Source organism: Festucalex cinctus, chromosome 2 (assembly GCF_051991245.1).
Source record: "Festucalex cinctus isolate MCC-2025b chromosome 2, RoL_Fcin_1.0, whole genome shotgun sequence".
In the NCBI taxonomy this organism is placed as follows: Eukaryota; Metazoa; Chordata; class Actinopteri; order Syngnathiformes; family Syngnathidae; genus Festucalex; species Festucalex cinctus.
The window spans coordinates 13,494,608-13,507,109 of NC_135412.1; the positions used below are offsets into that span (position 1 = coordinate 13,494,608).

The 12,502-nt window shown below is 40.0% G+C and overlaps 1 protein-coding gene across 4 annotated transcripts in view; it reads left to right on the forward strand.

Annotated features, from left to right (window-relative positions):
- arhgef25a (Rho guanine nucleotide exchange factor (GEF) 25a) overlaps positions 1 to 12,502 on the forward strand; it is a 55,155-nt gene that overhangs the window by 35,918 nt on the left and 6,735 nt on the right. For 3 of the 4 annotated variants that reach the window (XM_077512977.1, XM_077512979.1, XM_077512980.1), the window contains 7 exons: positions 8 to 318; positions 3,177 to 3,290; positions 7,088 to 7,221; positions 9,623 to 9,689; positions 10,128 to 10,231; positions 10,343 to 10,412; positions 12,353 to 12,442. In XM_077512977.1, coding sequence (XP_077369103.1) covers positions 8 to 318; positions 3,177 to 3,290; positions 7,088 to 7,221; positions 9,623 to 9,689; positions 10,128 to 10,231; positions 10,343 to 10,412; positions 12,353 to 12,442 — 890 coding nt within the window. The remainder of the gene's footprint in view (positions 1 to 7; positions 319 to 3,176; positions 3,291 to 7,087; positions 7,222 to 9,622; positions 9,690 to 10,127; positions 10,232 to 10,342; positions 10,413 to 12,352; positions 12,443 to 12,502) is intronic. The other variant, XM_077512978.1, reaches the window with a different exon arrangement.

Consider the following 12,502-nt stretch of genomic DNA (forward strand, 5'->3'; position numbering starts at 1 on the left):
TCGACAGACTCGTATTCGGCGGCAGGCAGCGAGGGTAGCATCTCCACCTCTGTGGCATCTCTGCCTCCGCTGGCTTCGAGCAGCTCGGCCCCCAGCTCCCCGGGCTCCAAGCGCTCTGTCAGCACGCTGAAGAAATGGCTGACAAACCCCGTTCGCAAGCTCAGTGCCGGGGCCACGGCCAAAGGGGAGCGTCAGATTCGCAAACTCGAGGGGAAGCCGCCTCCTCCTCTTCCGTCGCACAGTCAAAGCCTGGATCTGGGCGGCTCCTTGAGGCCTGATGAGCCTCTCACCATCCTGCCTGTCACTCATACAGAACTGGTGAGCAGTGTAATTATTTATTTTTTATTTTATTTTTTTAATGGTCATGTCACATGTGCACAAACACGCAATTATGTGCCTGCTTTTGTTCAATGTATACTTGAAATAAGTCAACTTTAGCATGTTGCTTCTAAGGGGCGTAATGAATAATGCACTTTTACTGATATAGGAACTAAGGACCAGAAATGTATAGTGAATGTAAAACAATACATTATGGATCAATGGCAATGGTGTGTGGGTCTTTTAGATAATTCTCATGAACATTAATTTGAACATTTACAGAGTGTGAAGGAGAGCACTGTCCATATTCATGTTTTTTTGCTTTTTCATTAGCCATGGAGACTGAAGTTAATTGGATTTGTTGTGAAAAGATTGTAGACAGAGTATATCAAAAAGCTGAACTTTGCTCACAAATTATATTGTGATTAATTATGCAGGACTTGATGGTCTCTGCGTGAAATATTTCGATGTTGATTGCTGTGCTTTGTGAAAGGTCAATTCAAATTAGATATTTACTGTGCAAAGGATCTTAACTTTTTTTTGTGTTATCTTGATGATGATTGTAGGGCTTTTGGACCATTTTAGGTGATGTTAATCAGCATATTACATCTACATTAAGGCAGTGGTTGTTAACCTGGGTTTGATGATTAAACCCCAGGGGTTCATTCAGTGAGTGAGTCTCAGGGGTTCGACGGAGGTCAGGGCACTATTGTTAATTTCGTCAACGAAAACTAAACAGAAAAAATTTCGTCAATGCACATTTTTCACCAGACTAAAAACCAGACTAGACTAGACTAAAACCCTCATTAATAAACAATAACTGAGAGCAAATTAGTGTGCATTTTTGTCGACTAATGAAGATGAGACGAAAATGTACTTCACTTAATGAAAACTGTGCTAAAATATATGGACATTTTAGTTTATGAACAAAAACAAGACGAAAATTATATGATTTTTTGTAAAATCTTGTCTCTGCCAATCTGTCACAGTGAAACACTCCCTTTCAAATTTGCAACTAGCGAGTGCAACATGCACAAACACATGGGACAGGAGGTGGATTCACGGTGAAAGGTAAAAAAAAAAAAAAAAAAAAATGTACATTCTAGTTATAACATTAATGCAATGGCAATAACGTTCCAACAACAATGTTAATCCGGTTGCTAACTAATGTTGGCTAACTTACTAGTTCATAGCATGGAGCCATAGTAGCCACTTGCTGATAAACTGTAATTGTGTGTGAATTTGGTTTTCATCAAAGAGATGAGAGGAAATTGTATGTGAAATATTTTAGATCCTATATGTTCAACATAATCTGCTGACAAAAAAACAAACAAAAAACATTGTCCTGACTAAAACTACACTAAAATGTTGACAGTTTTTGTTGACTAAAACTAGATGAATAAAATTATGTTTTCTTGGACTAAAATAAAGACTTAAAATGTTAGATTTATAGTTGACTAAAAATGTACTAAATAAAAACAGGATGAGTTTGACTAACTATGATACTAAACAACAAGCGTCATTGAAACTGGACTAAAACTAAGACAACATTTTAAAATGACGGGTAAAATTAACACTACAAGGCAGACACCTGCCTCATATGATTTGTGATGATACGCCCCGCTTGGCCATCATTGGCTGCAGCTGATCACGAAGGGAATTTGGTGCATTCAGTAGTCGACGTTTGACTGTTGTGATGGTACGTTGTGTGATTTATTTGTTATTATAATCCCCTTATGTCAGGGGTGTCAAACTCATGTTAGCTCAGGGGCCGCATCGAGAAAAATATTTTATCGTGGGCCGCATCGGGAAAAAACGGTATATAACTTAAAAACGATGTCCGTCATTTATACGCAGATTTTCGTGGACCAGCCCTAAATTACGAACTGTCATCATATTGTTCCGAAAAATAACACAAATGCAAATGGAACGCGGCAACAATTTGGCGGTACACGTTCCGGACGTGTTAAATCTACCTGCTTTGCATATATATTGTTCCCAGAATGCATTGCGGGGCGCAGCTAATGAGGGTATGATGTTAATCCTTGTCATATTTAACACATTTATGTCGGTCTATGATAAAAAAATAAAATAAAATAATAATAATAATAATAATAATAATAATAATAATAATAATAATAATAATAATATTTTAACAAACCGTAACTTTAAGTTGTGTGTAAAATCATGACATCCCGGACGATTCCCCCGTACAAGTTGCATTGCTCATCTGAGGACTGCTTGTGAATGTACAAATTTATTATGTTTTGATTGTCGACGGCTGATTAATTAGTCCAACATTACAATTTAATTTTTTGACTTTACAAAATCATCTCGCGGGCCGGATTAAACACCTTTGCGGGCCTGATCCGGCCCGCGGGCCGTATGTTTGACACCACTGCCTTATGCCAACTATGTCAAGCAAAAGAAATTAAGTGGTCGGACGTATACTGTATGTGCAATTTGAATTGACATGTCATGTATAACATACCATATGGTGTTCCACAGGGTTCAATTCAATTCAATTCTGTTTTAAAGAGCTCTTTAAATATGGAGTTGAGTTGAGTGATGGGCGTCAGGGTCCAAACTGCATGATTTGGAATGTCAAGTTAAGCAATTCTAGTCGAGCTTCATTAAGATTCATTTTTGTTTCAATAAAGGGTTCAGTGAATGTGACTAGGAAAGAGGACCCCAGTACCCCAGACAAGGTTAAGAACCACTGCATTAAAACAAGTGTACTGGAAAGTGACTATTTCAGCTGGATGTTAAACCGTTTTCTGTTTATGACTAATTACATGGTGGCTTCTAAAGACCTGTGCCACTCTTTTTCTGACCCGTGGGTGTGTGTTTGCACACAGCAGGAGTGGAAAGATGGACTTGCTAGCCCTGAGGATCTGTCGCCGGCGACACTCCAGTCCCCCGGTTACATAACTGATTCACTGATTGGCTGCACGTCTCTGCCCCACACGCAGGTCTGTCTCTGTAAAATACTCCACGTTGTAACATCTTGTCGTAAAATCATAGCAGAAGTTGTGTCAGACAAGTGGCTTCTTTGTCGATGAAGTGTGTGAAATGAGGTGCATGGGTTTGATCACATTTCAGTAAACAGTTGTAGACAACATTTGAAAGGGGCTCTATTCTGAGTGAGGACCCAGACATAATTGCTGTTTGTCTCCATGACCCTCCGGTAAAATGTGTAGTGACTAACACTATTGCTGTTGGCAGTGCTCATTTATGAAGCAAAACCAAGCACACACAAAGAAAGACAAATGCACAACCGCACTAAAATATGTTGAGCCCCAAACATATTAAGGATTCTGACTGAATTTGAGGTTCTCGCTCGATGGAGATGGCAATTGATAAGAATTTTGCCATTCTGATTCCATTAAAGGTGGATTAAATAATGTTCTCAAAAAGTGGAAGCCAAACATCTGTTTGTCACGTTTAAAAAAACTGCGAATGCGGAAGAGCATCCTACCAGCTCTCCTGCTCGGAAACGCCTCTCAAATGTCACTAATGTCTGAGCTCACCTTCATCATCATCTTCATTCGTCTCTGCAGCCGGCCTCGCTTCATACGAGGTCATGTCACTTATCTAATTCTATTCCAAAAATGCCCAATCAAACATTGTAAATCCAAAACTAATTTTGACATAAAACAAAGAATTGTTCGGTTTAAAAAGAACATTTGACCTGTTTTTACAAAATATCCTCGTTGCTTCATCATTCTATCTTTGTTGCGAGCCCAATCAATTTTCTAAGAGAATCGATGAGCGGAATCATCAATCAAGCGAATAAATAATTCCAAGAAATCGGATTACTGGATACTAAAAAAATAAATAAAAAAATAAAAAAATAAAAAAATAACCAGACACACATCAATGTGAGGACCACATGGAGTCATCTTAGGGGGAAACAGGACTCAAATTCAGAATTCAGCCTCCACAAACAACGATGCATGCTTAAAAAAAAGAATGCTTTCATGTCTCCATCAAACATGCCAGCAGCTCTGTTAGGTTTTCACTTTGCATCATAGATGAGTCGACAGTGCCTGTAGAAAAAAAGAAAAAAGATCTGAGTCCTGGAGGCAAAACATGTTGTAATTTGTGTCTCAGCAACACATCAAAAGGCCCTAACAAGATTACATCAGGAGGGTGAGGTCAGTTCTTTGGTCTGCCAATCTTAAAAAGAGAAGAAGGAGAGAGGTGGAGGTAGATTCAATTATGTGTTGGATCAGTCAATTTACAGCTGTGCTTTTTGTCTCTTCTTCTCCTCTGACAGACCGTACATGCAGCATGAATGCATTGTTGCTTTTCCGCTTTTCAACACGCTATTGTCTGTAATCTAATCCCTTCACGTCCCCTCACACACACATACATGCTCCTCAGCAAGTGTGTGGTGTGTCATGCTTATTGTTTCTCAGTCAATGGAACATTTTGCTATTGTACTGTGAAGCAACATGAGCAACAAAAACCCTTCAAAAGGAAGTTGGCGCAACAGATGACTCATTTTGAATGGTTTTCCTGAGGAACAGGCTGTACAGTCATTTTGACCCACATTAGAACACAACAAACAATATATAATGCTTTGCCGGGAGGAAATAAACGCTACTGTTATTGGGAGATATCGTCAAAGTCGTCTTTGGCGTGCGGAGGATGCCGACAACAAAGCGGCTCAAATGCGTTTTTCCAGACTGACATAACGAGAGAATGCCAAACAAACGGCTCCTTCTTACTGGATCGTCATCCAAGCCAAATGAAAATGATCGGTGCTACCACCAAACGTCACTAACAGAGATATTTCAATGACTTCATCGTATATGGACCGCACGCCTGATGAATGGTAGGAAAACACAAAATGAAGGAAGACCACATAAAAAGCAACACCAACCAGCCATAACAATGATGATTTTAGTTGTTTTGTACAACTTGAGGATAAAATCTTAATCTTCACATTAACCTTAAACTTTTGGACATCGATATGGAAAAGAAAACGTAAAGGTTTGTCTCACAGTATCATAGCGATATAATGTTGCTTAATTATGGTCTTCCTGGCTGAAAAACAAAACATGCACCCAAGCAAGATGGGGCTTTTCTTCCTACGGGCTCCGCCACAGCACATCTGGATGTGATCAGGGAGCCAGGACGACCTGTCAGCCTGGCTGAAGTTCTCCTGGTGGGGCAAAACGAGCCAGGGGAGTCGTATTCTCTGTGGAGTCTCTCTGTCTCCTGCTGTGCACGTTTCTTGCACAAACATTTTTTACAAGAAGCCCGTATGTGGCATAAGGCGAGAGAAAAAAAAAAATCTTCTTCAGACTCATATTTCTGTCTCTATTTATTTCGGAGGGATTAGTCGTATATTTCTGGGGTATGTGTGTGCGAGTTTGTGTGTGGTGTGTTTAAATTTGGGAGGCTCTGCTTGACTTGGAAGATGGTTCACATGGATTTGGGTGAAGATAGACAGCTGTAGATTTAGGTTTATAATGTCAGAGGAACATAAATACGCAGATGTCTAAAAATAGAGGAATCATTTTGTAACAGGATCATTTTCTGTCACAGGAAAATATGTTATAAAAACAAGCAGTGTGGAGTATTGATTTAGCACAAATTTGCATACCTTACATATACACACTACAAGGCAGGAAATTGTCAATTCTGAGAAAACAGCATTAAAAGTAGGCCACAATATACTACTGAGCACAGTCAATTAGTTCAAAGCGACCTTGCGTCAACCCTTTATATTTTTACAGCCAAAGAAGGACATGTTGTTATTAGGGATGTCACGATAAGGGCAATATCGTGATATCGTGATATTAAAACTGCCACAATATTGTCGTCGTCATGTTCACAATATTTAAAAGGAACACATTTGTTAAAGAAGTCAGGTTGATTTCCATTTGTACAGTTCTAGCACCCTCTAGTGGCTAGTTTATTATTGCAATTTAATTTTCATTAGGGATGTTTTGGCCTTCAATGTTTAAAATCTATGCTAATTGTCAGATGTAGGGGAACCTAATTTGCTTGTGATCCATGTGTGCTTGCATTACCAAGTAAGTGCCACAATATTGTTATTAGAGATTGTAAGGTCGTTTATATACATTGCGGTTATCTACAAAAGCACAATATTGTGCTTTTTTTTTTTTTTTAGTATGAACTCTTCTTTACAATATTGTGATCTTTTTTAAATATCACCAACGCCCCCACAATATTGTGATAATTATCGTATCGTGAACGTCATAACGTGATAATATCGTATCGTGATGTTTGGATATCTTTACATCCCTAGTTGATATAAATGCTGCATCAGAAATCAAAGCATACAATACTCGTGATGCATTGCATATGGGTGTGAATTGTCAGATGGTAAACAGGAAAATAACATTTATGAAATCATAAATCAGCACTGTACTGCTCTGCTGTAATTGTTTGGCTCATCATCTGAAGTCAAAACTCAATCAAGTCCCTCCACGGCTTCATTTGTCAGGCCCACTACTAACTTTTCATGCTTATCGCCTCATCCTCTGCCTTCCATCTCTCCCAAGTGATGTTGACTGATCTATAACAGTAACTATCGCCGTCAGATCTTCTTATCGTCCAATTCCTCATGTGTCGCCGCTGTCCTCTCGTCACCTTAGCAACGTGCGTCATTATCGCGCACCGCCTGCTGTTTATGGCCGCTCATGCACATTATTTGCCACATGATGCCGCAATAAGGGGGTGCCACCTTTGATTTACACGTCTTTTGATTGTCTTCCTGTGGCTGCGTCCTCAGGACACTCTGGACACTCAGTCCACCTCTGTTGTACCAGATGACAGCGGCTCGATCCTGATGGACGACACCTCCAGCCAGTGGTCTTCAGCAGCTGACACCGAAGAGGAACGGAAGAGCGCCCTAGAGAAAAGCTTGTAGGTTTTCTATTTAACATCCAAAACCACAGTAACCCGCAGTATGTTTGGTGCGTCGGATTTTGTGTCACAGTTCACTACAATGTTTTCCTCTCAAAATTGTTTCTTTGTTTTTCTTGTCAGCAAAAACTGCATTTTGTAGTGTACTGGATAATCTTACAAAATACCGTATTTTCCGCACTATAAGGCGCACCTAAAAGCCTTCAATTTTTCAAAAGCTGACCATGCGCCTTATAATCCAGTGCGCCTTATATACGGATCAATATTGAGCCGCAACAGGTCTCGCTGTCAAGACGCTATCAGTGACCCTGCACGATCGGTGACGCGCATCTTGGATCGCTAGCTAATACAAATACTTTACCTCAGAGAAAATAATAAAACAGCTGTTTATTCATTTTGGGAGTGAATTGAGTTGTCAGAAAGCTGGTTTGTAATCTATGAATAAAGTTTGACTGACCTATCTGACTGTTTTGTTGACATTCCCTTTAGCGCAGCACCATCTAATGGATGCATAACGTAACCCCAGTCTCTACTGTAGCGCCTTATATATGGAAAAAGTTTTAAAATATGTCATTCATTGAAGGTGCGCCTTATAGTCGTGAAAATACGGTAATCAGTTTTTAAGGACAACTATTTTGGTTGGTTTATTCCTTGAATTACTGCATACCACGGAAGCGTGGAAACATTTTTGATTGGGCTATGTCGTTCGAACGTACTGCTAAATCGTTCGAATGTCTTGGTAAAGTCGTTCGAACATTTTATGATAGTCGATCGAGCTTACTGCTAAGTGGTTGAATATATTGATAAAGTAGAAGCACAAAAAAGCCGAGGCACTCTGTTGCTTGAGAAACCGCAAGTGAAAGACATAACTGAAAAATCTCAGTCCATGAGGGTTTATTGTTACATGCAGAGTGTACCAAACTTTCTATCTCTAGTAGCCTACTTAGTACAGTACTGTTGTGACAAGTTATTTTATAGCTATGCTGGCGAGCCCACAAATCTAGCAGCAGTAACGTATTTTAGTGTCACTGTCACGGAAGCTAGAAGTGACTGCTAACTTAGTAGCTTGTATATGATGGTGAACCAAACGGAGATGAGTGAAATATTGCCATGGCAAGCAGGTTTATCAGACTACTACAATTCTGTTTCATATTTTTCTATAAGGAATTCTTCTTTCTTAAAATGTTAAATAATTTCCTGTAGGTGTACAGTAAATTAAAGGTGACAAAAAATACCACTATATTTTCATGACATAAAAATATTCTCCTAACATTGATAGCCTTCTCCTAATATTATGACTTTATTCTTTTACGAGTGGTTTTTTTTCCACATAACATTTTGTCTTTTCACTGTAGCTCCAATGCTCATTGAAGAAACCCACTGGGAAATTATTGACTTCAAGCAACTGAGATCAGAATTAAATCACTCCTTTATAGTTAGATAAGAAATTTAATCTCAAAGTGCTTTTTGAAGACACAATAAATGCTGTATTTTTTAAAGATATCTATAGTGATTTTATAATTTTGTAGTGAATTGAACTCATTGTGATAATCGGAGTGTTGAATGATGTTTTTGGGAAGTACATTTTGTCTGCACAGATGCTTAACTTCTAATTGAAGCAATGTATTCAAGCCGTTTTCCGGTCTGCCAAGTAGTTCAGTGTAACAGACCGTGTTGAATGCAGTGCTGAGAGCCAATGAAATTCAACCAGAGCGGAGTCTCTGTGCAATGTTGTGGTAAAGTCTTGACTGGAAAGACTCACTTGTATCATGCCAAGGATGTGTTTAGCTGTGTCATTGCCGGGATGTACGTAAAAGGGCTGATTTTGGTCACGTTTGAGGTATTACTCATGTTTGAGGTATCTATTGGTGATTAAATAATAACAGCAGTTTCTCATGATTGTTTGCAGAGGATAAGATATCTTGAGGTAGCATTATGCTATGTTATACATGCTAATTAGTTTATTTATGTATGAATTTACTTTGCTTCCATTTTGTTATAAATTGTGTTCTTTTGAGTGTCCTTACTGTGTTATCCTCTTCTTCAATTTTTCTGAGTTCCCAGAATGGCTCAAGATAAGTCAAGTCAAGTCAACTTTATTTATAGAGGACCTTATCATGTAAAGAAACAACTCAAAGTGCTTTACACACACACACCCACACCCACACAAAAACCCATCATAGCCAACCACCCACTCCCTTCTGCATCCATCAACAGCAATTTTTACATGTTCACAAGACCTGAACGTGATTTACAGTAGTTCTAAATGAATAATATTCTGCTTTCCAGGACTGTTGCATAAACTTAGTCTTTAGATAGCACAGCACACCACCTGGTCTGAGCAATTCAAGATTTTGGCACTGAAAATGAACTCATGCACATGACATTTGTCTCTTTTCAGGTACGTACTGAGGGAGCTTATTGAGACGGAGAAGCATTATGTAGCAGACCTGAGCCTCATAGTGGAGGTAAGCGAGAAGAACTTGAAATCCTTATCATCACAATTTTGACATTTTTCTCCAGCCGGCGCTGTCTCTAGTTTGAAACAGATTTGAGGAATTATGAGCTTGGGGGAGCATCAAGGCGGTGCCTCTTCTGCTGCCTCAGATAGCTTCAAATACTTTGGTTCATACAGAGGTTGTCGTCTTCGGAAAGTATCATGGAAGAAATGTGCTGATGTGTTATCGCTGTAGTGTTCACATACATGAGACTTTAGGTAAATTTTGCAGAAAAAGAAAAGAAATGCACTCTACTTTTGCAATGGCAAGTGTTCTAATGTTCTGGTTAACTGACTGAACTATGTTAAATTAACTGTTGGTGTTTGGTGGCCAGGAGTGAAAAATTACTGCCACATAATTACTGTGAAAATGTGAGCACAAATTAGCACTTGTGTCATTCTCTTGCAGGGCTACATGGCCACAATGAACTTGAAAGGTGTACCAGAGGACATGAAAGGAAGAGACAAGATTGTTTTTGGGAACATTCACCAAATATTTGACTGGCATAAAGAGTAAGCTCTCGATTTTCTTTCTTCTTACCCGCTGCGTCACGTTAAGTGGAGGACAAAGGAATAATGGCTCAGGAATGATTACATGCATGTGCGTTTGTGTTTCCTCTATAGCTACTTCCTGGGAGAGCTGGAGAAGTGTGTGGCGGAGCCAGAGCGACTGGGTCAGCTCTTCATTAAACACGTGAGTATAGCTGAAGTGTACTTACACACACACGGACACACACAGAAACACACATGCAGTGGGTAAATACTGCTACGAATGCATACAGGGAGTCTGTTGATGATAAAGTCGTACCCTAGAGTTTGAACCGCCAGCACACCTCATTTCAGCCAACATCAATGGATTAACTCTGCTTGTGTGCTTTGGATTTATGAGGCACTTTTTAGTGAAATGAAGTAGTAAGATAAGAAGGAGAATATCCAGCAGAGGTTATCTTGAAGTTACCGTGAGACGACGCAGAATTGTTGCTTCGCTAAACCAAGTTGAGCAGGGTTGCTTTTATTTTGGTGAGTCTGTGCTTCCTGTTTTTGTTCCATTGACGTTGACTTGATAGGAGTTTGAGCTTCACGAATGATGAATTGACTCGGACCCCCCTCTTTGTGATAATGCCTGCATTTCCATCCGTCCGTCCGTCCGTCAGTCCGTCCGTCCATCCATCCATCCATCCATCCATCCATCCATCCATCCATCCATCCATCCATCCATCCATCCATCCATCTGCTTATCTGAGTCGAGTCAAGGGGCAACAGCTTCATCAAGGAAGCCCAGATTACCCTCTCCCCAGCCACTTCATCCAGCTCTTCTGGGGGATTTCCAAATCCAGCTGGGTGACAGTTTCTCCACCGTGTCTTCGGACTTCAATGGGGCCTCTTATCGATGATATGTGCCTGGAACACCTCATCAGAGAGGCATCCAGGTGGCATTTTAACCACATGCCCGAGTCACCTCATTTGGCTCCTCTTGTTGCAGAGGAACAGGGGCTGTACTCCTGGATAGCTTCTCACCCTATTGCTAAGAGAGCCCACCTTTTGGAGAAAACAAATTTTGGCTGCTTAGACTGCATCTATGATCTTGTTCTTTTGGTCATGTCCACAGTTGGTGACCATAAGGTGAGAGTAGGATCATAAATCAACGGGTAAATCTTTACCTGTCTTAGGTCCTTTGCCTTTATTTCCCTAACATTCAATGTAGATGTTCACTTCCACTCACTGAATTGTTAATAAAAATATGCAATCTAAAAGGGCCCAAAGAACAACAGCTGAAACTTATTCTCTATCTTTGCTGTAAGTTCAAAATATATTTTGTGTTGCATAAAAGAGTTTGGACTGCTATGGAGTCACAGGGCTAAGACTGAGTTCCCAAATTAGATTTGTTAGTATTGGTTAAGTGGTAACACATGTCGACAGGACACTGACACTGATTAATTCGGCTGTGTCTGATGATGAAGTCGCTTCCCCGTAACACTTGAAACAAACCGATGGGGCTCAGTAGGTGAGAAAATCGACTTGCGGCCGAGTGCAGAAACTTGTAACTAAATCTGAGCCTGGTGTCACACTGTGAAAACAAGCAAAGGGGAGTTAATCAAAAGCAGAGGGGTGCAGTCTGCTTCCTGCAAGAGCTACGTCAGCAAAATGCAGCACACACACAAACCTACAAATGTAAAAATAATCCTGGTCATTGTCATTTTGCAAGATGTCCATATTCAGGTGGAGCAGCTCAGTGGTTTCTAAGTAACAAAGCTTGTTGCTAGGTACAGCCTGATGCTGTCGACGGGCTTGAAAAAGGCTCCGGTTACACACGAGCTAACCTGGGTAAATAATACATAGCCTAAATGCTCCATTAGGACTCTCAGGATAGCCCCACCTCCAAAAGTCAATTAATCCCAGAAGAGTGGCTGCTACTTGCTTCATTTCTCAGAAACAAATCACTATCACAAAGATTCCTTGCATCCAACACAGAGTTTTTCAGCAGGTTTTACATACTGTATATTGTTTCAGTATTTGCAATTCAGTTGAATAATTTCTCTCCTGTTACAGTAAAGCATTGGGAAATGCCTTAGTTTCAATTTGAGACAAGTTTGAATCAAATTTGACCCAATAATCCATTTGTTTGCCCTACAGGAGAGGCGTCTGCATATGTACGTGGTGTACTGTCAGAACAAACCCAAGTCAGAGCACATTGTCTCAGAGTACATTGAAACCTACTTTGAGGTGAGTAGCTCACATTCTTTTAACAGACGATTGTGTTTAATTAGGGTTACCTTCTGCAAT